Genomic DNA, 26,622 nt, shown 5'->3' with positions numbered 1-26,622 from the left:
TGTCAGGGCTCCTAGGACTATATATATATCTATAATACATAGTGTATGACACTGTCAGGGCTCCTAGGACTATATATGTCTATAATACATAGTGTATGACACTGTCAGGGCTCCTAGGACTATATATATGTATAATACATAGTGTATGACACTGTCAGGACTCCTAGGACTATATATATCTATAATACATAGTGTATGACACTGTCAGGGCTCCTAGGACTATATATATCTATAATACAAATCAAATCAAAAAATGCTTTATTGGCACGTCCGAATAGGTATTTGGCATTGCCAAAGCTAGTAAAGTGGGTGGGGGGGGGAGAGTTGGGTTGAGTGGGTGGTGGGTATGGGGGGGTGGTTTGGGTTATAACAGTCCATGGAGTCTCATCTTCCTCTTCGTTGGTGACCGCTATATGGGGGGGGTTGAAGGTGGGGGTGGGGTGGGGCGGGTGTATTGGGATAAATATAACAGTCCATGGAGTCTCATCTTCCTCTTCGTTGGTGACTGCTATATGGGGGGGGGGTTGGAGGTGGGGGGGGTGAGGCGGGTGTAGACTATATCTATAATACATAGTGTATGACACTGTCAGGGCTCCTAGGACTATATATATCTGTAATACATAGTGTATGACACTGTCAGGGCTCCTAGGACTATATATATCTATAATACATAGTGTATGACACTGTCAGGACTCCTAGGACTATATATATCTATAATACATAGTGTATGACACTGTCAGGGCTCCTAGGACTATATATATCTATAATACATAGTGTATGACACTGTCAGGGCTCCTAGGACTATATATATATATCTATAATACATAGTGTATGACACTGTCAGGACTCCTAGGACTATATATATCTATAATACATAGTGTATGACACTGTCAGGGCTCCTAACATTATATATATATATATATATATATATATATATATATATATATAATACATAGTGTATGACACTGTCAGGGCTCCTAGGACTATATATATGTATAATATATAGTGTATGACACTGTCAGGACTCATAGGACTATATATATCTATAATACATAGTGTATGACACTGTCAGGGCTCCTAGGACTATATATATGTATAATACATAGTGCATGACACTGTCAGGGCTCCTAGGACTATATATATATCTATAATACATAGTGTATGACACTGTCAGGACTCCTAGGACTATATATATATCTATAATACATAGTGTATGACACTGTCAGGGCTCATAGGACTATATATATCTATAATACATAGTGTATGACACTGTCAGGACTCTTAGGACTATATATATCTATAATACATAGTGTATGACACTGTCAGGGCTCCTAGGACTATATATCTATAATACATAGTGTATGACACTGTCAGGGCTCCTAGGACTATATATATCTATAATACATAGTGTATGACACTGTCAGGGCTCCTAGGACTATATATATCTATAATACATAGTGTATGGCACTGTCAGGACTCCTAGGACTATATATATCTATAATACATAGTGTATGACACTGTCAGGGCTCCTAGGACTATATATATCTATAATACATAGTGTATGACACTGTCAGGACTCTTAGGACTATATATATCTATAATACATAGTGTATGACACTGTCAGGGCTCCTAGGACTATATATCTATAATACATAGTGTATGACACTGTCAGGGCTCCTAGGACTATATATATATATATCTATAATACATAGTGTATGACACTGTCAGGGCTCCTAGGACTATATATATCTATAATACATAGTGTATGACACTGTCAGGGCTCCTAGGACTATATATATCTATAATACATAGTGTATGACACTGTCAGGGCTCCTAGGACTATATATATCTATAATACATAGTGTATGACACTGTCAGGGCTCCTAGGACTATATATATCTATAATACATAGTGTATGACACTGTCAGGGCTCCTAGGACTATATATATCTATAATACATAGTGTATGACACTGTCAGGGCTCCTAGGACTATATATCTGTATTTCATCTTATATGTAGATTAGCGGCACCAGCAGGATCCCAGAGCCTCTGCCCAGCTGTCCAGTCTTCTTCATTGACCTTCTGCTTTGGCTGTAATATTCTCATCACTTCCATAGATCATCTTTACATCACATTGAGGAAGTTTCTCCAGGACAATGACCGTTTCTTGGTGCAGGACTTTTGTTTTGTCAGTAGTTACACAGTTACATAGTAGATGAGGTTGGATAAAGACATCAGTCCATCAAGTCCAACCTATAGCCCTACAGTCCCTACAGTGCTGATCCAGAGGAATGGTGAAATACCCCCATGAGGCTCCGGCCAATTGCCCCATTTCAGGGGGAAAATTCCTTCCTGACTCCAATCTGGCCTTCAGTATAACATCCCTGGATCAGCGTGTCCTTATAATCTGGAGTCCACAACCTGTAATATGATTGGATATATCATTCATCGCTGCCGTATAACTTTCTATCTAATCCAATATAAACTGGTGACTATTTCTATTTGTCAGGAAGAAGTTACAGGTGAAGATGGTGAACTGCTCCAACCACAGTCTTGTCCACTTCACTCACACCGAGTTTGTCCTCTTCGGGTTTCCGGGGATTGTAACGCACAGGAATTTGTTAATTATTCCTTTCCTACTGGTCTACATCCTAATTTTGTCCGGAAACCTCACCATCGTCTACAGGATCTATGTGGAGAAGACTCTCCAGGCCCCCATGTACTATCTCATCTCCATCCTCTTTCTTGCCAATATTTCATGTACAAGTTCCTTCACCCCGAAGCTCCTCCTGAGTTTGTCCTTTGGGTTGGACCGGATCAGTCGAGGGGGTTGTATCGTCCAGATGTTCTCCATCTATTCCATGACTATATTTGAGTCTGGGGTCATGCTCTCCATGGCTCTGGATAGGTATGTGGCCGTATGTAGACCTTTACGCTACCATGACATCATGACCACACGGACCATGCTGGAGTTGACCTGTACGTGTTGGGCCAGAAGCATTTTCCTCGTATCTCCAGTCGTTATTTTGACGTTTTCTTCACAGTTTTGTAGATCCAACCTACTCTTGAACTTTGTATGTGAGAATATGGGAGTCCTCAGCCTGGCCTGTGGAGACATCTCCATACAGAAGGTAGTGGGTCTTGTTGTTCGAAGCTTTGTTACATTGGGTGACTTCAGTCTTTTACTGTTGTCCTACTCCACCATTCTTTACACCGCCATGAAGATAGCTACTGGGAAAACTCGTAACAAGGCGCTGGACACGTGTGGAACACATCTGCTGGTGGCCATGCTCATATACATCTGTACAATCATATCCTCCATCATATACAGGGTGCGCAGGTCCATATCTATCGACATCCTCAATCTGGTCAGTGCCGTATACCTCATGCTGCCGGCCACTGTCAACCCCATTGTCTACGGGTTAAGGGTGAAGGAGATCAAGAAGTGTCTGAGAAGATCCCGCAGGTGAAAGAAGAAGATCCTGATCATCAATCACATAAGATACAACTCAATGAGAGGAGTAGAAACTAATAACTAGGGAATTTTTTTTAATTTGCTCTGTCGTGTAGGGGTGAGAGGTCACCTCTCTGTAATCCAGGCGAGCCGGGGAGTCCAGGGGTGCAACAAACATCTCTGACCACTCAGATACAGAAAAACCAGTCACACATGGTCCACATGGTCATCAGTGGTGCTGCTCCAAAAGCAGTCCAGGAGAGAAAACTTCCAAAAAACATGTAGAACTGAAAGACCATCAAACTTAACTGAACTTGAATTGTTTTGTAAAGAGGAATGGTCCAAAATCCCTTCATCCAGGATCCAGGAACTGATTAAAAGCTACAGGAAGCGACTAGAGGCTGTTATCTTTGCAAAAGGAGGATCTACTAAATATTAATGTCACTTTTCTGTTGAGGTGCCCATATTTTTGCACCGGTCAAATTTTGGTTTAATGCATATTGCGCATTTTCTGTTAGTACAATAAACCTCATTTCAATCCTGAAATATTACTGTGTCCATCAGTTATTAGATATATCAAACTGAAATGGCTGCTGCAAATACCAAAATATTTAGAACTAAAAATGATTAAGATTAATAGGGGTGCCCAAACTTTTTCATAGGACTGTATATGTATATGAGATTATGTGGGGTTAGGGGCGAGGCTGCAGAGGGCAATATGAATTTTGTGGCTTGCTATGGTCCAAAGTGTGTGAGATTGCAGAGATGGTGGTGTGAGTTTGGGGTTTGTGGGGGTCCTGGCACAAACGTATGTGCGCTATTGTGACGAAAAGTAGCCTATTGTTTAATCGGGTGTATTAACTATGTTTGTGGAAAATTTCAGCCAAATCGGTCGAGCGGGTTTTGCGTGATTGACTAACAAACATCCGAACATGCAAACTCACAAACTTTCACTTTTATAATATTAATAGGATATCCGCCTGTTATATTGTGTGTTGTTGTCCTGGTGAATCTCCTCGTCGTGATGTGATGATGATCTATGCAGGTGATGACAATATTACACAGGAGAAGGTTATTGGGGACTGGACGGTCCTCACTGACTGCTCACCAAGAGGTACACTACCCAAAAGTAGCCTCTGAGAGAATTTTATTTGTTATTATTATTATTATTATTATTACTTATTATTATTGTTGTTATTATTAATTATTATTATTATTATTATTTATTATTATTATTACTTTCATTTTTCTTATTACTTCCACGCGATTATTTCCAGGATTCTGTACGTGACTTTATTGTCTTCCTCCGTTCTCCTTATTTATGACTTTCCGGACACATGTCCCTTCTTTCCCCGGTGACAGATCCTTGCCTTCATTGGTGATTATGATTTCCCTGATGAGAGTTTCAGAACAGTAGCTGTAATAATTGGCGCCCCCGGGGATGGAGGCTGGTACTGCGCCTGTCAGTCTGTGATATTTAAGCCTCTCATTACTCGGCGGTCACTTCATTAAGTGATCAGACAATGGCCAGAAATCACACGGAGGACACTGCGGCCCGACCGCTCCCGAACTGGTGAGATGTCCGTGGCTCTACCCCATGTGCTGACCTATTATATCCTGATGCCGGAGGAGGCGCCACATCTTACCGGTGAGAGTCAGGACACTTTATAGGTTATCTTATCTATGGATGAGAGCAGATAAGAGATTCTAGTCCTGGGGGCGACTCAGTTACCCCGATAGATCCCACCTGGGCAGAGGGGTAGCTAGAATTTCATGCTGTGTAATATACAAATACTGTGTGTCATGTACAATATGAGGAATGATAATATCTAATGGGTAAGGACTCAGCGGCCGGGTCAGATGGAGCCTCCGAATACGAGGTAAGTCCAGTCCTCCAGATATGAGGTGGTGACGATTCCTCGTCTGCGCGCCCCAGCTTGTGTCTCTGAAGACCTCAGCGGTCTCCTTACCTGATCTTCTCTGCTCTTCTTCTTCTCGCTGGCGGAAGGTAATACCTGTCAGATCTATATTATGGGAGAATCACCAGGAAATAACAAAGTTACATTTATAGGCAACTAGCAGGAGGACGCGGCTCCGCACGGGTATATTACATTTTATGTTTGTGTAGTGGCCCCATAAGAATTGTCCAATTTTGCACTGATGTATTTTGTATGTGGTTTGGGGTATAACAGTCCGTGGAGTCTCATCTTCCTCTTACTTGGTGACCGCTATATGGGGAGGTGGGGGTGGGGTGGGGTGGGGAGGGTGTATTGGGATAAATATAACAGTCCATGGAGTCTCATCTTCCTCTTAGTTGGTGACTGCTATATGGGGGGGGGGGGTGGGGCGGGTGTATTGGGATAAATATAACAGTCCGTGGAGTCTCATCTTCCTCTTAGTTGGTGACCGCTATATGGGGAGGTGGGGGTGGGGTGGGGCGGGTGTATTGGGATAAATATAACAGTCCGTGGAGTCTCGGCTTCCTCTTAGTTGGTGACTGCTATATGGGGTGGGGTGGGGCGGGTGTATTGGGATAAATATAACAGTCCGTGGAGTCTCATCTTCCTCTTGTTTGGTGACAGCTGGACACGTATTGGGCAGCGATCTCCACAGTGGCCTCTTCTTCTCCCAGTAGGATGTAGAGTTTCCTCTTCTCCCAGTCTGGGATGTGGGCAGAGAGTCTTTGGTAGTAGACGGCCCTCACAGCTGAGTATTTGGTGCAGTGTAGCAGGCAGTGGGTCTGGTCTTCTAGGGCCCCCTGGTCACAGTGCTGGCACAGTCTCTTCTCCCGTGGCTTGTACGTCTGCCTGTATCGCCCCGTCTCTATCTCTAGGTTGTGGGCGCTCAGTCTGTACCTGCTCAGGGTCTGTCTGTGCTTGGGGTGGCGTATTCTCTCCAGGTAGGTGGCCATGGTGTAGTCCCTTTGTAGGGATTGGTACACATTGGTGAGTTATTTGGAGTTATTAATTGCGCTTCTCCATTCTTCGATGTACCGCTATAACACGTCCGTCAATTACTTACAGAAGGGGCAAAACCTTAGCTGATATAGTCAGAAGGAGTCATCTCTCTCCCTCACCCTCAGAGGGTACATGGCTGGATAGCACACGGATAACAGAAACATACAAATGTGGCTCGTGTAGGGCATGCGCCTATATCAGGAAGGGCACAGAGGTGGTGGCACATGGGACAGGTAGAAGTTTTAAACTGCAAAAGTGAAGGAGTGATCTACGCCACTACCTGCTCCTGTTTAGTCAACTATGTTGGGAAAACTAAACGCGAATTAAGGAGAAGGGTATTAGATCACATAGGGGACATTGTCCACCGACGGGACACACCAGTAGCAAATCATGTGTGGACACATCATGCAGGTGACCCATTTACAATCAAGTTCCAAGGAATCAAAAGGGTCCCAAAATCCATCAGGCGGGGGGATTGGAATGGACTGATCCTCCGAAAGGAGACGCAATGGATATTCAGATTCAAGTCGGTGAAACTGACTGGTCTGAATGAATCCGCTTCTTTCCTACCTTTTGTGTAAATGAGGTTGGGTCATAAGATCCAGGGACCCCAAATGCCAGAGCTTAAAAGGATTGAGGAAAGAAGTGGGCCCACGGGACCTATAGATGAATAATAGTCTAATTTCGACTCCTTTATGGAAGAGAGGGGTGCTTTAGTTAAGACACGCATGTGTAGACGCGCGCGTAGACATGAAGGGATGGGGACAATTATGAAGGATTATGATGGGAACATCATGTCCCATCAGACCGTGAAGAAACAATGTAGAGGGGACTTGGGCACTTTCGGCCACCTCTATATGATAGTGACCGATGTGAACATCTTGTACAGAAGAGAAGTTGAGGAAGTATCGGGAGACATAGGACGTATGACATTCGGTGCTGATTCCAATGAACCGACGAGTCCACCTGGGGTGGTGATCTTAGGGGACCTTGGGGATCGGGTAATGGACATAATCTTCCCAAAATATTTGGCTCTGGTATCATGGACTCCTCTGACTTCCAGTGCTCCCTGTCCTTCCGATATGGCTTCTGATAAACTTACCTTCCAAGCAATAACACCATTTATCCCTATTATCAACCATAACGTAGAAATTATAGCAAAGGAGAAAACTTGTGTTTTATGTATAAATCGCGCATGCGCGAGTACTAAATGAACCGTACCAGAAGACCAACCACGCCCCCCGAAGAGAGTACACTCCCAGATGCACAATGATTGGTGCAGCCTGGTTGAGGAGGCGGGGAGTCTGGGCGGAGTTCCCTCAGGTCTTTCTATTTAGACCCGAGTAGACACAGCGCTCAGTGTCAGTCTCTAAGTAGCGGGGCCAACCACTATGATCCCACGAACTGTGGCTTTTACCGCACATCGGTTGCAGGATATTATGTAACTTCGTATTCCCCCTGATGAACTATTTACTTAGGGAAATACGTAGGAGAAATTAATATGCGGAGTTGATAATGTATATTGGCTATTGGGGATACGAGAAACTAGGTATGGGCCGGTGGGCGGGCCGACTAACTATGAACTGCCTAATTACATGACCGGGACCAGACACCTGTATCTCCCAACCATACTGTGCTAGTGACTCCTATATATATGTATCTAGGTTTATCAATAAATTAGCAACTATAGACTCAATGAGTGGTGGTACTAGGGAAGTGATTAGATGAGATATGATCGGAGCACAAGTCACGAGAACCTGAAAGTAGTGCGGCCAAACACTTACCTTTAAATACTTACCTTCCAGCCACTCTCGTACTTTTTATCACACCCTCTTATTTATTATAGAGTGGCTGTTATTTTGAAACTCTGGGGATTGACCAGGGACGCTTTTAAGGAATTATATTAAAGGTTACGTTTTAATAATTTATTTTCTAGCGGGGACTATTAGTGTGTTGGCGTTAACCAGTTAAGGACCAGGCCTAGAAGTGCTGTAAGGACCAGACCTCATTTTCTAAATCTGACCTGTGTCACTTATATGGCAATAACTTGGAGATGCTATAACTTACACAAGTGATTTTGAGATTGTTTTTTCGTGACACATTGCACTTCATGTTAGTGGTAAAGATTGATCAACATTTTTGCAATTATTTATTAAAAAATTTAAATTTGGAAAAAAAAAGTCAATTTTTGAAATGTGAAATGTTCTGCTTCCCAGACACCGTCCTACCCCCCACATACACTAATAATATTCTCTCCCATATCTCGGCTTTATATCGGATCACCTTTTTATCGTCCTGTAATGTATTTTGCACATTATAAATCTTACAAGTATAACAGCGATTCTCCAGATTTACTAGAAAATTTCCCAAACTCATTTTTTAGGGACCACATCAGTTCTGAAGGGGATTATAAAGGCCTATATATTAGAAATCCCCTTTAAATCACCCCATTTTTATAACTTCACCCCTCAAATAATGCAAAACAGCATTTGGGAAGTTTATTAACCCTTTAAGCATTTCACAGGATTTAAAACAATATGGAGATGAAATTTAGACATTTCATTTTTATCCATTAATACATCATTTCTCCCTAAAATTATCACATTCACAAAGGGTTAAAGGAGAAAATGCATCTGACAGATTGTTGTGCAATTTCTCCCGAGCACAGAAATCCCCCCATGTGGTGTAACCAGAGGTTTGGGCGAATGGAAGCGCCTGGAAGGGAAGGAGCGACACTGGGGGTGTGAGAAGCAGATTGTGCTGGAATAGTTTTCAGGCGCCATGTCTCATTTGCAGAACTCTAGAGGACCAAAACAATGGAAACCCCATAAAAGTGACCCCATATTGGATACTAAACCCCTGACAGAATTCATCAAGGGATATAGGGAGCATTTTGATCCTCCAGCTGTTTCACAGATAGTATTAACATTGGGATGTGCAAGTGAAAAATTACAGAAATGTCCCTTTAGCCCCAAAGTTTTCCTTTTCACAAGGGGTTAAAGGAGAGAAAGCCCCCCACAGTTTGTTCCACAATTTCTCCTGAACACGGTAATACCCTATATGTGGCCATAATCTGCTGTATGGGGACATGACGGGGCTCAGAATGGGAAGAGCGCTATATGACTTTTGGAGAGCAGATTTTGCTGGAATAATTTTCGGGTGCCATGTCACATATGCAGAGCCCCCAATGGAAATCCCTCAAAAGTGACCCCATATTGGAAACTACACCCCCTAAAGAACATATCCATGGATATACTGAGCATTTTCACCCAACTGCCTTTTCACAGATTTTCTTAACATTGGGACATGAAAATGAAAAAATACTTTTTTCCAATAAACCGCCAATTTAGCCCCAAATTTTGAATTTTCACAAAATGATAAAGGAGAGAAAGCCCCCCACAGTTTGTTACACAATTTCTCCTGAACACGGCAATACTCCATATGTGGCCATAATCTGCTGTATGGGGACATAGCAGGGCTCAGAATGGAAGGAGCGCTATTTGGCTTTTGGATGGCAGATGTGGCTGGAATAGTTTTCAGGTGCCATGTCTCATTTGCAGAGCCCCTAAAGTATCAATACAATGGAAACCCCTTAAAAGTGACCCCATTTTAAAAACTACACCCCTCAAGGGATTTCTCAAGGTGTATGGTGAGCATCCATTATCTATAGGTCTCGGGCAAACACTTACAGGGCTCTCAGTCTGACTCATCCCACTGATACTACGAAGGGCCCATTGTACTGATTTAGTGCTGAATCATCTTCCAAGGTCCGGGCCAGCAGCGCTCAGGTCTCCCCGTCTCTGCTTCACAATTTCCAAACAACAAGGCAAACCGTTCATTCTCAGGATTGGTCCTGGCAATGTCATCACAAGATGTTAATATCCCTTTAAGTCCTCATTACAACCCCTTTAAATCCTCATTACAACCCCTTTAAGTCCTCATATATGTGCCTTTACCCTTGCCTTACAGATTTGAATTAAATGGATTTGCTTCCAGAGAACGAAACCTCACCTGTGTCCCACACAGAATTTGTCCTACGAGGATTCCCCGGCGTTTCGGCGTTCAGGGAGCTTCTTGCCATTCCGTTCCTCAGTGTCTATATGTTGATCTTGGCCGGTAATCTGATCATCATCTACAGGATTTGTGTGGAGAAGAGCCTGCAGTCCCCCATGTACCACCTCATTGCTCTCCTTTTTGCTGTGAACATCTCCTGCACCACCGCCATTGTCCCTAACACTCTGATGGCGCTGTTGTGTGGCCTGGACCGTATCTCTCTAGGTGGTTGCCTCTTCCAGATGTTCTTCATGTACACCATGGTCATGTTTGAGTCCGATGTGCTGCTTTTGATGGCTCTGGACCGCTACGTGGCCATCTGTAGACCTCTGCGTTACCATGACATCTTGACCAACCGACTTCTGCTCCAGCTGTCCATCGTGGGCTTCGTTGAATGTAGCCTCCTGGTTTCTCCTATAATTATTGTGGCCTCCAGGGTGGACTTCTGCTTCTCCAACCTCATCCTGGACTTTGCCTGTGAAAATATGGTTCTCCTGAACCTGGGCTGTGGGAATATGCATGGCATCCAGATTGTGGGTCTGATGGTGAGGATCCTGGTGACCGCCATGGACATCACTCTGCTCCTGGTCTCCTACACCAGCATCCTCTATACAGCCATGAATATAGTGACGGGGAAGGCTCGGCACAAGACGCTCCACACCTGCGGGACTCACTTGAGCGTTGTCGTGTTGAACTATTCATGTGGTCTATTGTCATCCATAGCGTACAGAATGCCGATCTCCATCGACCTCCAGAACCTCACCAGCGCCATCTATTACCTCTTCCCTGCAACCATCCACCCACTTATATATGGCTACAGGGTCCAGGAGATCCGGACCTGCCTAATAAAGTCCTGGCACAGATGATATCAGAATAATAGTGTCGTGTCCTGTAATAACCAGAGCCTACAAGTCTACAACAACATAATGGCGGGGGATGGGATGTGCAGACTGGAAGGGGAAGGGTTAAGAACAAGGAGACTGTATTTATGTATCTCTATGCTTATGATTATTATTATATCTTATATTTCTGCTCCAGTCACATCCAAAGCTGCAGTCACAATTCTCCACAACCTCAGATATGACCAGGCGCGGAAGATCATTCCCATTACCAAGGTTGCCATGAATGTGCTTCAAATCCAAGACAAAGCAGCAGCAAAATCTGCAAGAGTCTGGTGTGGGACCGAAACTGTACTGAGGCTAGGACCAAAGCTGCAGCAAATAACGGGACTCCGTTCAGAGACATGTCTAAGACTCACAGCCGATGCGTCGCCAGAAAATTACCAATTTTATTTTTTTTTTATCAATTTTTCTGCAAAACATATTTTTAAAGAATTTTTGGCAAAATTTTTAAAACGTTCCCATGGCATTATCTATCTTCAATGGGGTTGAGCGATCGGGATCGGAAAAGATCGAATTCCGATCGGCAATCGAGTAAATTTCACGATTCCGACCCGATCTTTTCCAGCGGGATCGAGGTCGGAGATTATTTCAAGATCGGCTCAACCCTCAAGTGACTTTCCCATAGAGAAGCATTGACTAGGGTTGAGGATCGGGATCGGAAAAGATTCGGATTCCGATCGGCGATTGAGCAAATTTCACGATCGGGATTGGCTGGAAAATGATCGGAAAACGGATTTTGATCCTGAAATCTCAAGATCGGCTCAACCCTAATCTTCAATCCTTTCCCCTTCTGCGCTATCCTAGTACGTCGCACCAGTGTGTAGTTACCGCTCAGAACTGTAATAGTACGGCGCTGTAATGCTGCAGGCACAGGCGCTGCACAGCGAGGAGTGGGACGAGTCCGCGGAGTCGGAAGATACCGGGACTAACCCTTCAGATGCCGAGATCAATGGCAATGACAGCATCCAGGGGTCCAGGGGTAAGATCGACCTCCTCTGATCGTGAGCCTATGTGCAATGTGCTATATTACAGTGGACTAGTGATCAGAGGTCTCAGGTTCAAGTCCCCCTGTGGGACCGGGAAAAAGTAACAAAAAAATGTTCAAAATAAAAAGTTCATAAAAACATAAACAAAGATGTTCTGTCTCCCCAGGTGTGTACAAGTCCCCACTGGCCAAAAAAAACTGATACAAATCTGATATCACCGTAATGGTAATGAGCGGCCGGACAAGGATGCCAGGTCATGTATAAGGCAGAGGGAACGCCGAAACAGAACTGTGTTATATCACCTGGACCCCAAAACACGTAACTAAAAGCTAAACATTATACAAACCTCGAAATGGTGGCAAATGTAAGTACAAGGAATAAGCCCTGACATAGCGATGGGGACAGAAAAATGAAAAAAGTATTCTGGAAGACGGGGAGGGAAAATATGAAAAAGTCCCCATTAACATTCAAACTATCCAGCGTCATTAAGGGGTTAAAAATATCCTAAAAATCCTGCTTAATGACCTACCTAAGTCTCAAAACACACCTAGAAGTCCACCCTTAGTGTTCCCATAGAAGCTAAGAGGGTAAGTAGCCGCCGACGCAGATAACCAAATGTCTGATGAATTTATTGCACCAGCCTCTATAGAAGTGGAAGTTTGGGCAGTTTGCTGGTCTTGAGCATTCAGGCATATACTAAGACAATGCCAAGGAGGAAAGACATCAGCAATGATCTTAGAGAAGTCATTGTTACCGATCCGTCTGAGGAGGGTTATGAGGTCATTTTCAAACACGTTACAGTCAGAAAGAATATTCACATGTAGAAAACATTCAAGACAGGTGCCGATCTTCCTAGGAGAGAACCATTGAAAAAATTCCCTCCAAGGTCAGACCATGCAAAACAAGAGCTCCATCTCAGACTCTACAGGCCTCAGTCAGCATGTGAAGTGTTCCGGTTCCTGACTGTACATCAACTCCTAGGACACGTCATCATCATCCTCATTTTCAAAAATATTTTAAATAAATTTGTTGTCGACCTGTTTTAATTGGCCATAATTCAGCCATTTCTTGCAAAATTTTGAAAATCATAACTGTCTTTTATATTTTTAAGCCAATTTAGGACTTGTATTTTGCGGAGAATGTGATATTTTTTCAATGACAGCTTTTTGGTGTCCCCTAAACTTATTAACTCTTTCTGATAGGGATAAAATAAACACTCCAATTTTCACATTGTTTCTGTTTCTTACACTATAAAATTTGCACTTTTTGCATGAAAACCCAACATCTTACATCTTACAAATCCTTTCAAACATTTTACTAATTTTGCACAATATCAACATGAAAAAACAATCCTGAGAGTGATATTTTTTTTAGTTTTCTATCACTGGAGCTGTTTGGAGTCTTGTTTTTTGTAGGATGAGCTGCACTTTTCACAGATTCCAGATGTGACTTTTTGAATGCAGCGATATAAGACCCGTACGTTTTTTATTTGTGTTATTTGCTTATATAATACAGAATGTGGATTTTGTTTAGAACTGAACTTGGCGTTTATTTTTATATCTTTTTATTTTTTACATTTTCAAATATTTTGATCATTTTTATAACTGAATTTCGGCGTTTATGTTTGTTTATTTTTTTTTATATTTTCAAGCTTTTTTCATTTATTTATTTTTACGTTTTTCTGCCCCACTAGATGACTTGATCTTCTGATCCCTGATATAATCCCCTGCAGTACTGACATATATTCTGTCTCTCAGCCAAACACTATAATATGGCAGACCTGGGAGACTTGCTCAGGCCTAGATTTGCTATAACAACATACCGGCTTCCCTGGGAGCTTACCGTGGCCCTTGGAGGTGATCAGGGGCCACAGTCATAACAAGGCCTTAGGCATGGTTCACATCTGTGTCTGTAATCCATTTGGGGGAGTTCTCTTGGGTAGTAGTTCACAATCTACTTTCCTGTCCGCAGGACTTGTGCGGAAAGCACATGGTTCTCATTGTAGTCTATGGGGTCCATGTGCTTTCACTGCAAACCGCTTGGCAATGCGTTTGGTAGGCCATTTGGGGGGGTTCCAATGCGGATTACTGACGCAGATGTGAACGAGGATTTAGATGCAATGGTTGCTATTGTGTTGTCACTGATTGCAGGTGCCGCAGTAGTTACCGCTGAGACCGAGTGCTTATGGAGTTGGCTTAGCTCCTGAACGGTGAAGGGTTAAAGGAGGCGGTGCTTATGGCCAGGAAAAAGTATTTCCACATTTCAGCCATCCTTAGCCTAAGAACACGCTGCAGTAACAAAATGGCCTGTCCTTGTGCTGCCTCATCTGCAATGCCCCAATTTGCAGAAATTCCACCGTGCACATGTTGGAGTGCACAACGAAAGGCGGTGAATGATTACTGCAGACCAGACCACAGGGACAATGGCAGAATAGTTGTGGCGCATCTTCGGTGTACAGCACTTTTTTGCACCAAAGATGAGCCATTTCCCTCTCTCTGGTCTCACTTCATCACTTTTGGCAAAAGTGGACAGAGCCCAGAGGGCCGGGAACATGTCTGACCAAAAAAATTACCATAAGTCAATCCAGAAAGCTGTCCAGAGCCTTGTAATAACGCAGCCACACCTCGTGCCACTCGGGTACTATATGATGATTAATGTACGAAACTCAAGTCCTAATAATTTCCTGTAATGGGTTATTCTACAATCTGCCACTGAAGGCACATAAGGAAGTGTGTCGCATTCTCAAGCCATTTGGGGGCGCCATCAAATTTGTCTTCAGGGAAAACTGCAGCATCAGCAATGTCATCCGTCTACTGCATATCTTACAGGAAACCCTTATAATTATGCAACGAGGGACAGAGGAGAGGGAACAGCTTCCACCCCTTGGTCACCATCACTGGGGTTGGTGAGGATCTGCATGAACAATCTTATGTGCACAAGGATCTAGAGGAAAATGAAGCACTCGGTCTGGGTCATTATGGTAGAGGACACGGAATAAGTAGCCTTAAGAAGAAGAGGGAAGAGTATGCCTGGATAGTTGACAGCCAGGAGTAGAGGCTGACTCTTGGAAGATGACAATGACGACCACCACGTAGGCTAAGAAGACCAACCATGACAAGTCAGAGCACTCACTTGCTAACATGGCAGGCTGTATGCTCTGATACTCACACAGTAATATACAATATGTAGGTGGTATACAGACAGGTGAGCACTAGAGATGAGCGAACACTAAAATGTTCGAGGTTCGAAATTCGAATCGAACAGCCGCTCACTGTTCGTGTGTTCGAACGGGTTTCGAACCCCATTATAGTCTATGGGGAACATATACTCGTTAAGGGGGAAGCCCAAATCCGTGTCTGGAGGGTCACCAAGTCCACTATGACACCCCAGGAAATGATGCCAACACCTCTGGAATGACACTGGGACAGCAGGGGAAGCATGTCTGGGGGCATCTAACACACCAAAGACCCTCTATTACCCCAACATCACAGCCTAACAACTACACACTTTACACACTCAATACCACCTCTCTGACAGTAGGAAAACACCTTGAAACATGTGTATTTGGCACTTGCAGTGAGGAGAGCTTGTCACCAGCAGTGAATTTGGCCCTTGTAGTAAGTTGAGGTTGGCACCAACATTTGTTTTGAAAATCAGGGTGGATTGAGCCTCTAACCAGCAGAGTTTGGGCAAATTCATGGTGGAGGGAGCCTCTAAAAACCCCAGTTTGGGCAAATTCATGGTGGAGGGAGCCTCTAAAAACCCCAGTTTGGACCAATTCATGGTGGAGGGAGCCTCTAAAAACCCCAGTTTGGACCAATTCATGGTGGAGGGAGCCTCTAACCAGCCCAGTTTGGACCAATTCATGGTGGAGGGAGCCTCTAACCAGCAGAGTTGGTGGAAATCAGGGTGGAGGGAGCCTCTAACCAGCAGAGTTGGGGGAAATCATGTTGGAGGGAGCCTAGTATTAGCAGAATTGTGCAACGCTTATGGTGGATGAGTATGAGGATGCGGAGGAATTGGAGAGGTTGAGTACAGACATGGAGTTTCATGTTGGGGTGCTTTACACAGGTGGGCACAAAAATGAAGGCTCTATCCAGTGGTGGTTCATTTTTATCAAAGTGAGCCGGTCGGCACTCTCAGCTGACAGACGGATGCGCTTGTCAGTGATGATGCCACCGGCTGCACTGAACACCCTCTCAGATAGGACGCTGGCGGCAGGACAGGACAGCACCTCCAAGGCATATAGGGCAAGTTCAAGCCACAGGTCCAACTTCGACACCCAATACGTGTAGGGCGCAGAGGGGTCGGAGAGGACAGGGCTGTGGTCGGAAAGGTATTCCCGCAACATGCGCCTATACTTCTCACGCCTGGTGACACTCGGACCCTCTGTGGCGGCACTTTGGCGAGGGGGTGCCATCAAGGTGTCCCAGACCTTAGACAGTGTGCCCCTCGTTTGTGTGGACCGGTGAGAACTTGGTCGCCTACTGGAGGAACTGCCCTCCCTGCCGCCAACGTCACATGCTGGAAACATCTCCATCATATTCTGCACCAATTGCCTGTGGCAAGCATTGATGCGATTGGCCCTCCCCTCTACCGGAATAAAAGACGAGATGTTGTTTTTATACCGGGGGTCAAGGATAGCAAAGATCCAGTACTGGTTGTCCTCCATGATTTTGACAATACGCTTGTCGGTTGTAAAGCACCCCAACATGAACTCAGCCATGTCTGCCACAGTGTTAGTTGGCATGACTCCTCTGGCCCCACCGGAAAGTTCAATCTCCATTTCCTCCTCATCCTCCATGTCTACCCATCCGCGCTGCAACAATGGGACGATTCGAAGTTGCCCGGAAGCCTCCTGTATCACCATCACATCATCGGACAACTCTTCTTCCTCCTCCTCCTCCTCCTCCTCCTCCTCCATTAAACGCAGTGAAGCGGACAGATGTGTGGACCTACTCTCCAGCTGTGACGGATCGGATGCTATCCCTAACTCCTCTGTGTGATCTGAGTTATCCCTGATGTCAATCAGGGATTCTCTCAGAACACACAAGAGCGGGATTGTAAGGCTCACCATCGCATCCTCAGAGCTCACCCTCCTTGTGGACTCCTCAAACACCCGTAGGATGTCACAAAGGTCTCTCATCCATGGCCACTCATGGATGAGAAACTGAGGCAGCTGACTTTGTGGCACCCTAGGGTTTTGTAGCTGGTATTCCATCAAAGGTCTCTGCTGCTCAACCACTCTATTCAACATCTGAAACGTTGAGTTCCAGCGTGTGGGGACGTCGCACAAAAGCCGGTGTTGTGGCACATGCAGGCGTTGCTGGAGAGATTTTAAGCTAGCAGCGGCTACTGTCGACTTGCGAAAGTGGGCGCACATGCGCCGCACTTTCACCAGTAGCTCTGGAACATTGGGGTAGCTCTTTAGGAAACGTTGCACCACTAGGTTGAAGACGTGGGCCAGGCATGGAACATGTTGGAGTCCGGCAAGCTCCAGAGCTGCTACCAGGTTCCGGCCGTTATCACAAACGACCATGCCTGGGCCCAGGTGCAGCGGCTCAAACCATATTGCCGTCTCATCGAGGAGGGCATCCCTCACCTCGGAGGCAGTGTGCTGTCTGTCCCCCAAGCTGATCAGCTTCAGCACAGCCTGCTGACGTCTACCAACGCCAGTGCTGCAACGTTTCCAACTCGTAGCTGGGGTCAATCTAACAGCGGAGGAGGAGGCGGTGGCGGAGGAGGAGGCGGTGGCGGAGGAGGAGGCGGTAGAGGAGGAGGAGGAGGGGGGTGTTCTTCTCGTGTCCCTGCCAGGAATGTTAGGCGGGGAGACGAGGTACACCGGGCCAGTTTGGGAAGCAGTCCCAGCCTCAACTACATTCACCCAGTGTGCCGTCAGTGAAATGTAGCGTCCCTGTCCGCATGCACTTGTCAACGCGTCGGTGGTCAAGTGGACCTTTGTGCAAAGCGCGGAACTAAGGGCCCGCCTGATGTTGAGTGACACGTGCTGGTGCAAGGCGGGGACGGCACACCGGGAGAAGTAGTGACGGCTAGGGACGGCATAGCGAGGTGCCGCAGTTGCCATCAGGTCCAGGAAGGCGGGAGTTTCAACAAGCCGGAACGCCAACATCTCCTGGGCCAGCAGTTTAGCGATGTTGGCGTTCAAGGCTTGCGCGTGTGGGTGGTTAGCAGTGTATTTCTGCCACCACTCCAATGTCTGAGAGATGGTGGGTTGTTGTAAAGAAGCGCCTGATGGTGCCTTTGATGGTGCAGGAGAAGGAGATAAGACAGGAACAGGGGAGGATGAGGGAGAAGTCAACAAAGTGGCGGAGGCAGATGAAGTGGTGTCCTGGCTCGTCCTCTGGAGTGCATCGCCAGCACAGTCAGCAGTGGCAGTGGCAGAGGCAGAGGCAGTGGCAGAGGCAGTGGCAGTGGCGTGAACGGCAGGCGGCCTTTGTCCTGCCGTTGCTGCCTGCCACTGATTCCAGTGCTTGGATTCCAAATGACGGCGCATTGAAGTGGTGGACAGGTTGCTCTTCTCAGAGCCCCTAATCAATTTCGAGAGGCAAATTGTGCAGACAACACTATATCTGTCCTCGGCGCATTCCTTGAAAAAACTCCACACCTTCGAGAAACGTGCCCTCGAGGTGGGAGTTTTTCGGGGCTGGGTACGAACTGGAACATCTTGGGAGATTCCGGGTGTGGCCTGGCTTCGCCTAAGCTGCTGACCTCTGCCTCTGCCTCTAGCTACCCTTTTTGGTGCTGCACTTGCCTCAACATCCACACTACTTTCCCCGCTTGACATCCCCCCTGTCCAGGTCGGGTCAGTGTCCTCATCATCCACCACTTCCTCTTCCAACTCCTGTCTCATCTCCTCCTCCCGCACAATGCGCCGGTCAACTGGATGCCCTGAAGGCAACTGCGTCACATCATCGTCGATGAGGGTGGGTTGCTGGTCATCCACCACCAAATCGAACGGAGATGGAGGAGACTCTAGTGTTTGAGCATCTGGACACAGATGCTCCTCTGTTAGGTTCGTGGAATCGTGACGTGGAGAGGCAGGTTGAGGGACAATGAAAGGAGCGGAGAACAGCTCTGGGGAGCAGGGACAGTTTGGGTTATTGTTCTGTGAAGCTTGGGAATTTTGGGAGGAAGGAGGACAAGACTGTTGGGTAATAGGAGGAGAGGAGGCAGAGTCTGACTGGCTGCTGGACAATGTGCTGTAAGCGTTCTCTGACAGTCATTGCAAGACCTGTTCCTGGTTCTCGGGCCTACTAAGGTTTGTACCCTGCAGTTTAGTTAATGTGGCAAGCAACCCTGGCACTGTGGAGTGGCGCAATGCTTGCTGCCCCACAGGAGTAGGCACGGGACGCCCTGTGACTTCACTGCTACCTTGCTCCCCAGAACCATTCCCCCGACCTCGCCCACGGCCTCGTCCACGTCCCTTTCCGGGAGCCTTGCGCATTTTGAATTCCCAGTTAGAAATTGGCACTATATACCAGTAGCAAAAATTGTGGGTGCACGTAACCCCAATATATTCTTTGAATTCCCAGTCAGACAATGGCACTATATACCAGTAGCAAGAAATGAGGGTATTTATAACCCCAATATATTCTTTGAATTCCCAGTCAGACAATGGCACTGTATACCAGTAGTAAAAATTGTGGGTGCACGTAACCCCAATATATTCTTTGAATTACCAGTCAGAAACTGGCACTATATGGCAGTAGCAAGAAATGAGGGTATTTGTAACCCCAATGTATTCTTTGAATTACCAGTCAGAAACTGGCACTGTATACCAGTAGTAAAAATTGTGGGTGCACGTAACCCCAATATATTCTTTGAATTCCCAGTCAGACAATGGCACTATATGGCAGTAGCAAAAATAGTGGGTGTATATAGCCCCAATTCTATTGCTAGGGGACTTGCAGGGTATTTCTGGGGTGAAGGTGGGGGGGCACACCGTTGGAACGGGTATCGGGGTATATATCGGGTATACGGGAATACACTGACAGTGTATTCCATTCAGGATCCTGGGAAAGCTGGGTTGCGGCGATTGAGCCCGTCAGTGCCACGTTACACTGACAAGCTTCTCCCTGGAATTTAGCTCTTATAAGAGCTGTTGGTTGTCTTCTCCTTCCTATCCTAGCCTGTCCCTGCCTACCCAGAATCTAAGCCCTAGCTAGCTGGACGGAAACCTCCGTCCTCGGTGAATTGCAAGCTCAGAATGACGCGAACCTGGGCGGCGCTGTTCTTTTAAATTAGAGGTCACATGTTTTCGGCAGCCAATGGGTTTTGCCTACTTTTCTCAACGTCACCGGTGTCGTAGTTCCTGTCCCACCTACCCTGCGCTGTTATTGGAGCAAAAAAGGCGCCAGGGAAGGTGGGAGGGGAATCGAGTAATGGCGCACTTTACCACGCGGTGTTCGATTCGATTCGAACATGCCGAACAGCCTAATATCCGATCGAACATGAGTTCGATAGAACACTGTTCGCTCATCTCTAGTGAGCACACATACAGGTGTATACAGACAGGTGAGCGCACACACAGGTGTATACAGACAGGTGAGCGCACACACAGGTGTATACAGACAGGTGAGCGCACACACAGGTGTATACAGATAGGTGAGCGCACACACAGGTGTATACAGACAGGTGAGCGCACACACAGGTGTATACAGACAGGTGAGCGCACACACAGGTGTATACAGACAGGTGAGCGCGCACACAGGTGTATACAGTCAGGTGAGTGCGCACACAGGTGTATACAGACAGGTGAGCGCACACACAGGTGTATACAGACAGGTGAGCGCACACACAGGTGTATACAGACAGGTGAGTGCACACACAGGTGTATACAGACAGGTGAGCGTACACACAGGTGTATACAGACAGGTGAGTGCACACACAGGTGTATACAGACAGGTGAGCGTACACACAGGTGTATACAGACAGGTGAGCGCACACACAGGTGTATACAGTCAGGTGAGCGCACACACAGGTGTATACAGACAGGTGAGCGCACACACAGGTGTATACAGACAGGTGAGCGCACACACAGGTGTATACAGACAGGTGAGCGCACATACAGGTGTATACAGATAGGTGAGCGCACACACAGGTGTATACAGACAGGTGAGCGCACACACAGGTGTATACAGACAGGTGAGCGCACACACAGGTGTATACAGACAGGTGAGCGCACACACAGGTGTATACAGACAGGTGAGCGCACACACAGGTGTATACAGACAGGTGAGCGCACACACAGGTGTATACAGATAGGTGAGCGCACACACAGGTGTATACAGACAGGTGAGCGCACACACAGGTGTATACAGACAGGTGAGCGCACACACAGGTGTATACAGACAGGTGAGCGCGCACACAGGTGTATACAGTCAGGTGAGCGCGCACACAGGTGTATACAGACAGGTGAGCGCACACACAGGTGTATACAGATAGGTGAGCGCACACACAGGTGTATACAGACAGGTGAGCGCACACACAGGTGTATACAGACAGGTGAGCGCGCACACAGGTGTATACAGTCAGGTGAGCGCACACACAGGTGTATACAGTCAGGTGAGCGCACACACAGGTGTATACAGACAGGTGAGCGCACACACAGGTGTATACAGACAGGTGAGCGCACACACAGGTGTATACAGACAGGTGAGCGCACACACAGGTGTATACAGACAGGTGAGCGCACACACAGGTGTATACAGACAGGTGAGCGCACACACAGGTGTATACAGTCAGGTGAGCGTGCACACAGGTGTATACAGACAGGTGAGCGCACACACAGGTGTATACAGACAGGTGAGCGCACACACAGGTGTATACAGACAGGTGAGCGCACATACAGGTGTATACAGACAGGTGAGCGCACATACAGGTGTATACAGACATGTGAGCGCACATACAGGTGTATACAGACAGGTGAGCGCACATACAGGTGTATACAGACAGGTGAGCACACATACAGGTGTATACAGACAGGTGAGCGCACATACAGGTGTATACAGACAGGTGAGCGCACATACAGGTGTATACAGACAGGTGAGTGCACATACAGGTGTATACAGACAGGTGAGTGCACATACAGGTGTATACAGACAGGTGAGCGCACACAGGTGTATACAGACAGGTGAGCGCACATACAGGTGTATACAGACAGGTGAGCGCACATACAGGTGTATACAGACAGGTGAGCTCACATACAGGTGTATACAGACAGGTGAGTGCACATACAGGTGTATACAGACAGGTGAGTGCACATACAGGTGTATACAGACAGGTGAGTGCACATACAGGTGTATACAGACAGGTGAGCGCACACAGGTGTATACAGACAGGTGAGCGCACATACAGGTGTATACAGACAGGTGAGCGCACATACAGGTGTATACAGACAGGTGAGCGCACATACAGGTGTATACAGACAGGTGAGCGCACATACAGGTGTATACAGACAGGTGAGCCTACACATGATGACGAGTAGAGATGAGTGAGATTCCTGATATTTGTTTCGGATCTGATTTGGTGAAATCATCCGTCAGACTCTATTTAGTCTGAATAAAAAGTTGACAATTGCTCTGAACAGTCATGTAAGACACGTGAGGTCTCCGAGGACTTCAGGTGAGTGTGTACAGGCTCCTAATATCACTACGACAGCCTCAGTGATGGCAGAGACATTAGTGCAGGTAATGAGAGGCAGCGAAGAAATCCCCGGGGCCCGGCAACAGATATATAATGTCACAGAGAGAGACCGAGGACGGACAGGGGCCACAGCCATGTATACAGGTATGTACACCGTGCACTATATGGGGGGGGGGGGTCACACTGATATAGAGGGGTCACTGCCCTCACAGCCATGTATACAGGTATGTACACTATATGGGGGGTCACACTAATATAGAGGGGTCACTGCCCTCACAGCCATGTATACAGGTATGTACACCGTGCACTATATGGGGGGTCACACTAATATAGAGGGGTCACTGCCCTCACAGCCATGTATACCGGTTATTGAGGCATGCTGGGAGTTGTAGTTCATTAACACTTGGATAGCCATAGAGTGAGAATCATTACACAGGTCAACAGCATTTTTGGGGCCAAAGATATTTCAACGAATTTAGGGTAACTTTGGGGTGCTGATTCTGAATATGTCATCAGTTTTGCCAGATTGGCTCAAGTTTTTGAGATTTTTGGTATCTTCTTTATAGCACTTGTTGGTAAATGCGACGCATCATCTCATTAATTTCTTTGGATTAGTACTTGAACTGAGCAGTTCTCAATATAGTTTTTTTGTTAATTAGTGTTCTAAAAGTTTGTTCATAGCTTGATTTTTGCACTAACTTTATGTTGTTGTCTGTTTTCCAGTGAAAAGCATGAACTCATCAAGAATGATCCAGACTCATTCTGTTACATTTGTGGTGAATATACACTGCAAGCATAACCCCAAAATAGGCCAAATACACTTTTTTTATGAAGTCTGTTATGTTTCTTCTATGTTTTTGCAGTGTATATTCACCACAAATGTAACAGAATGAGTCTGGATCATTAAGACAACTTCTTCTTGATGAGTTCATGCTTTTCACTGGAAAACAGACAACAACATAAAGTTAGTGCAAAAATCAAGCTATGAACAAACTTTTAGAACACTAATTAACAAAAAACTATATTGAGAACTGCTCAGTTCAAGTACTAATCCAAAGAAATTAATGAGATGATGCGTCGCATTTACCAACAAGTGCTATAAATAAGATACCAAAAATCTCAAAAACTTGAGCCAATCTGGCAAAACTGATGACATATTCAGAATCAGCACCCCAAAAATACCCCAAATTCATTAAAATATTTTGGACACCAGTAATTTTTTTTTTTTTTTTTGTTGACCTGTGTTATAAGAGGACACATTGTGGCAGTCGGGATCAACGCTGTTCAGACCCTGCAGAAGAGAGAATCACATAAAGCTCATGTATCTCCTGTGTCCGGGCAGTTGTTACCAGAGGAAACATTGAATTCATTTCTTTCAACACCAAAACTACCAGGAAACCCCAGAGCTTGTCTTATTTTTTATTTACCTGCCCCGCAGCTGCAACGTCTGAACACAACCTTATTCTATGGGTTTTATTCCCAGATATAACAATGGACTATGGGATTTAGTTTGGAGATTGTGAGACTGTTGTGAGACTTTAGTGAGACTTTTGTGAGACTGTTGCGAGACTGTTGCGAGACTGTTGCGAGACTGTTGCGAGTCTGTTGTGAGACTGTTGTGAGACTGTTGTGAGTCTGTTATGAGACTGTGGTAAGACTGTTGTGAGACTGTTGTGAGACTGTTGTAAGACTGTTGTGAGTCTGTTATGAGACTGTGGTAAGACTGTTGTGAGACTGTTGTGAGACTGTGGTAAGACTGTTGTGAGTCTGTTGTGAGACTGTTGTAAGACTGTTGTGAGTCTGTTATGAGACTGTGGTAAGACTGTTGTGAGACTGTGGTAAGACTGTTGTAAGACTGTTGTGAGTCTGTTATGAGACTGTGGTAAGACTGTTGTGAGACTGTGGTAAGACTGTTGTGAGTCTGTTGTGAGACTGTTGTAAGACTGTTGTGAGTCTGTTATGAGACTGTGGTAAGACTGTTGTGTGACTGTTGTGAGACTGTGGTAAGACTGTTGTGAGTCTGTTGTGAGACTGTTGTAAGACTCTTGTGAGTCTGTTGTGAGACTGTGGTAAGACTGTTGTGAGACTGTGGTAAGACTGTTGTGAATCTGTTGTTAGACTGTTGTAAGACTGTTGTGAGTCTGTTGTGAGACTGTTGTAAGACTGTTGTAAGACTATTGTGAGTCTTTTATGAGACTGTGGTAAGACTGTTGTGAGACTGTTGTGAGACTGTGGTAAGACTGTTGTGAGTCTGTTGTGAGACTGTTGTAAGACTGTTGTGAGACTGTTGTGAGACTGTTGTAAGACTGTTGTGAGACTGTTGTGAGACTGTTGTAAGACTGTTGTGAGTCTGTTGTAAGACTGTTGGGAGACTGTTATGATACTGTTGTAAGACTGTTGTAAGACTGTTGTGAGTCTTTTATGAGACTGTGGTAAGACTGTTGTGAGACTGTGGTAAGACTGTTGTGAGTATGTTGTGAGACTGTTGTAAGACTGTTGTGAGACTGTTGTGAGTGTTAAGAGACTGTTGTAAGACTGTTGTGAGACTGTTATGATACTGTTGTAAGACTGTTGTAAGTCTGTTGTGAGACTGTTGTAAGATTGTTGTGAGACTGTTGTAAGTCTGTTGTGAGACTGTTGTAAGATTGTTGTGAGACTGTTGTAAGACTGTTGTAAGTCTGTTGTGAGATTGTTGTGAGACTGTTGTAAGACTGTTGTGAGACTGTTGTAAGACCATTGTGAGACTGTTGCGAGACTGTTGCGAGACTGTTGTGAGACTGCTGTGAGACTGTTGTAAGGAATATTTCAGACTGAGGAAGGATTGTTGAGGCTGCAGTGATTCCTTTCTGGGGCTCTTCTAAGGTTGTTGTGAGACTTGTAAAGCAGTTGTGCGGTCACTGTCAGGCTTGTGTAAGATTATTGTGAGGTTGTGGATGTTGCAGGACAACTGTGACCTCTTCACGCTTTGCATTGATCGCCACCTGTTTCATGCGTTGTGACAGTGTGACAGGACAAGGCTATAATAACATTACACAGACACTATAAAGAAGATATGTCATATAATGTAATGAGAGTAGGGGGCCATAACACTCACACGAGCTCCCTGTTCCCATCAGACTGCTGATCAGCACAGGCCCTGGCTGTTGCACCCTGCTGTCATCTCCTATTGATGAGCGATCCTGAAGATAAATCATCATCCCCAGGTAACTGCAGTAACTCTGTAGGGAGTCTCCACAGCTTAATGAGCTAATGTTCTGGAAAGTCTGATACCCCGCCACTGTCTCCCCTGTAGATATAGTATACAGTTCAGTACAGCGACCTCCGCAGGCAGCAATGAGGAGCACCGGTCTCTCCTACCACAGGCGCATGAACTTTACTTAGGAGACAACATTAATGATGCTGCAGGGCCCTGCCATCTCCGGCTGCCCATAGGCCCCACTACTCCTCCGGGCCCGGGGGTGGATGTGCACACTCTGACCACAGCGGATACACCCCCCAGTCACAGAACGCTGTGCAGTGAGAATATATCACCGGCTCCTGGTCTGGGACACAAAACAGGTGAATGTTTTGATTCTGTGAATTGTGATTGGGTTGGATGAATCTGC

General features: G+C 45.8%; 3 protein-coding genes across 3 annotated transcripts in view; 2 read left to right on the top strand and 1 right to left on the bottom strand.

The window, feature by feature from the left end:
• Positions 1–26,622, bottom strand: part of LOC142194239 (stromal interaction molecule 1-like) — a 308,297-nt gene that overhangs the window by 72,390 nt on the left and 209,285 nt on the right. The gene's annotated exons all lie outside the window — the stretch shown is intronic.
• Positions 2,529–3,470, top strand: LOC142194001 (olfactory receptor 52K2-like). The gene has a single exon (XM_075263028.1). The coding sequence runs from the start codon at positions 2,529–2,531 to the stop codon at positions 3,468–3,470; it is 942 nt and encodes a 313-aa protein (XP_075119129.1).
• LOC142194000 (olfactory receptor 52N2-like) lies at positions 10,392–11,330 on the top strand. Its single transcript, XM_075263027.1, has one exon. It carries the CDS (start codon positions 10,392–10,394, stop codon positions 11,328–11,330), a length of 939 nt encoding a protein of 312 aa, XP_075119128.1.

This window comes from Leptodactylus fuscus, chromosome 2 (assembly GCF_031893055.1).
Source record: "Leptodactylus fuscus isolate aLepFus1 chromosome 2, aLepFus1.hap2, whole genome shotgun sequence".
Classification (NCBI taxonomy): domain Eukaryota; kingdom Metazoa; phylum Chordata; class Amphibia; order Anura; family Leptodactylidae; genus Leptodactylus; species Leptodactylus fuscus.
The sequence above is the reverse complement of the archived record's forward strand: the minus strand, read 5'-3'. Positions and strand labels throughout refer to the sequence as shown.